Here is a 286-nt window from a genome sequence, read left to right as displayed (position 1 = left end):
AGGAAGACATGAGTTTTGACATGCCACCATCATGGGTAGAGCGAATTCAGATATCTCCCAGAGGTATGTATTCTTCCTTTGCCTTTTGCTTGCCCCTCAGCTAACCTTTTCATGGATTTGAGACAGTTTTTTATCTCACTCAAGAGTTCTCCCTTCAGGATGGACTAAGTACAGCAGTGAAGTGCAGTTGATGAAGGCAGCAGCAGCTATTGGTTTGAACGCCCGCTCTCAGTGCACTGTCTCATCGGGAACCCTCTTGCAGACACACCCACCACCCTTCCCAACC

General features: G+C 48.3%; 1 protein-coding gene across 1 annotated transcript in view; it reads left to right on the top strand.

Annotated features, from left to right (window-relative positions):
- Positions 1-286, top strand: part of DRC7 (dynein regulatory complex subunit 7) — a gene marked incomplete at both ends in the record, with an annotated part of 11,639 nt that overhangs the window by 4,309 nt on the left and 7,044 nt on the right. The window contains one exon of the mRNA XM_010163838.1: positions 3-63. Within this exon, the coding sequence (XP_010162140.1) occupies positions 3-63 (61 nt within the window). The remainder of the gene's footprint in view (positions 1-2; positions 64-286) is intronic.

This window comes from Antrostomus carolinensis, unplaced genomic scaffold, assembly GCF_000700745.2.
Source record: "Antrostomus carolinensis isolate BGI_N321 unplaced genomic scaffold, ASM70074v2 scaffold42482, whole genome shotgun sequence".
NCBI lineage: Eukaryota > Metazoa > Chordata > Aves > Caprimulgiformes > Caprimulgidae > Antrostomus > Antrostomus carolinensis.
Note: the sequence above shows the minus strand (reverse complement) of the source record. Positions and strands in the feature narration are given on the sequence as shown.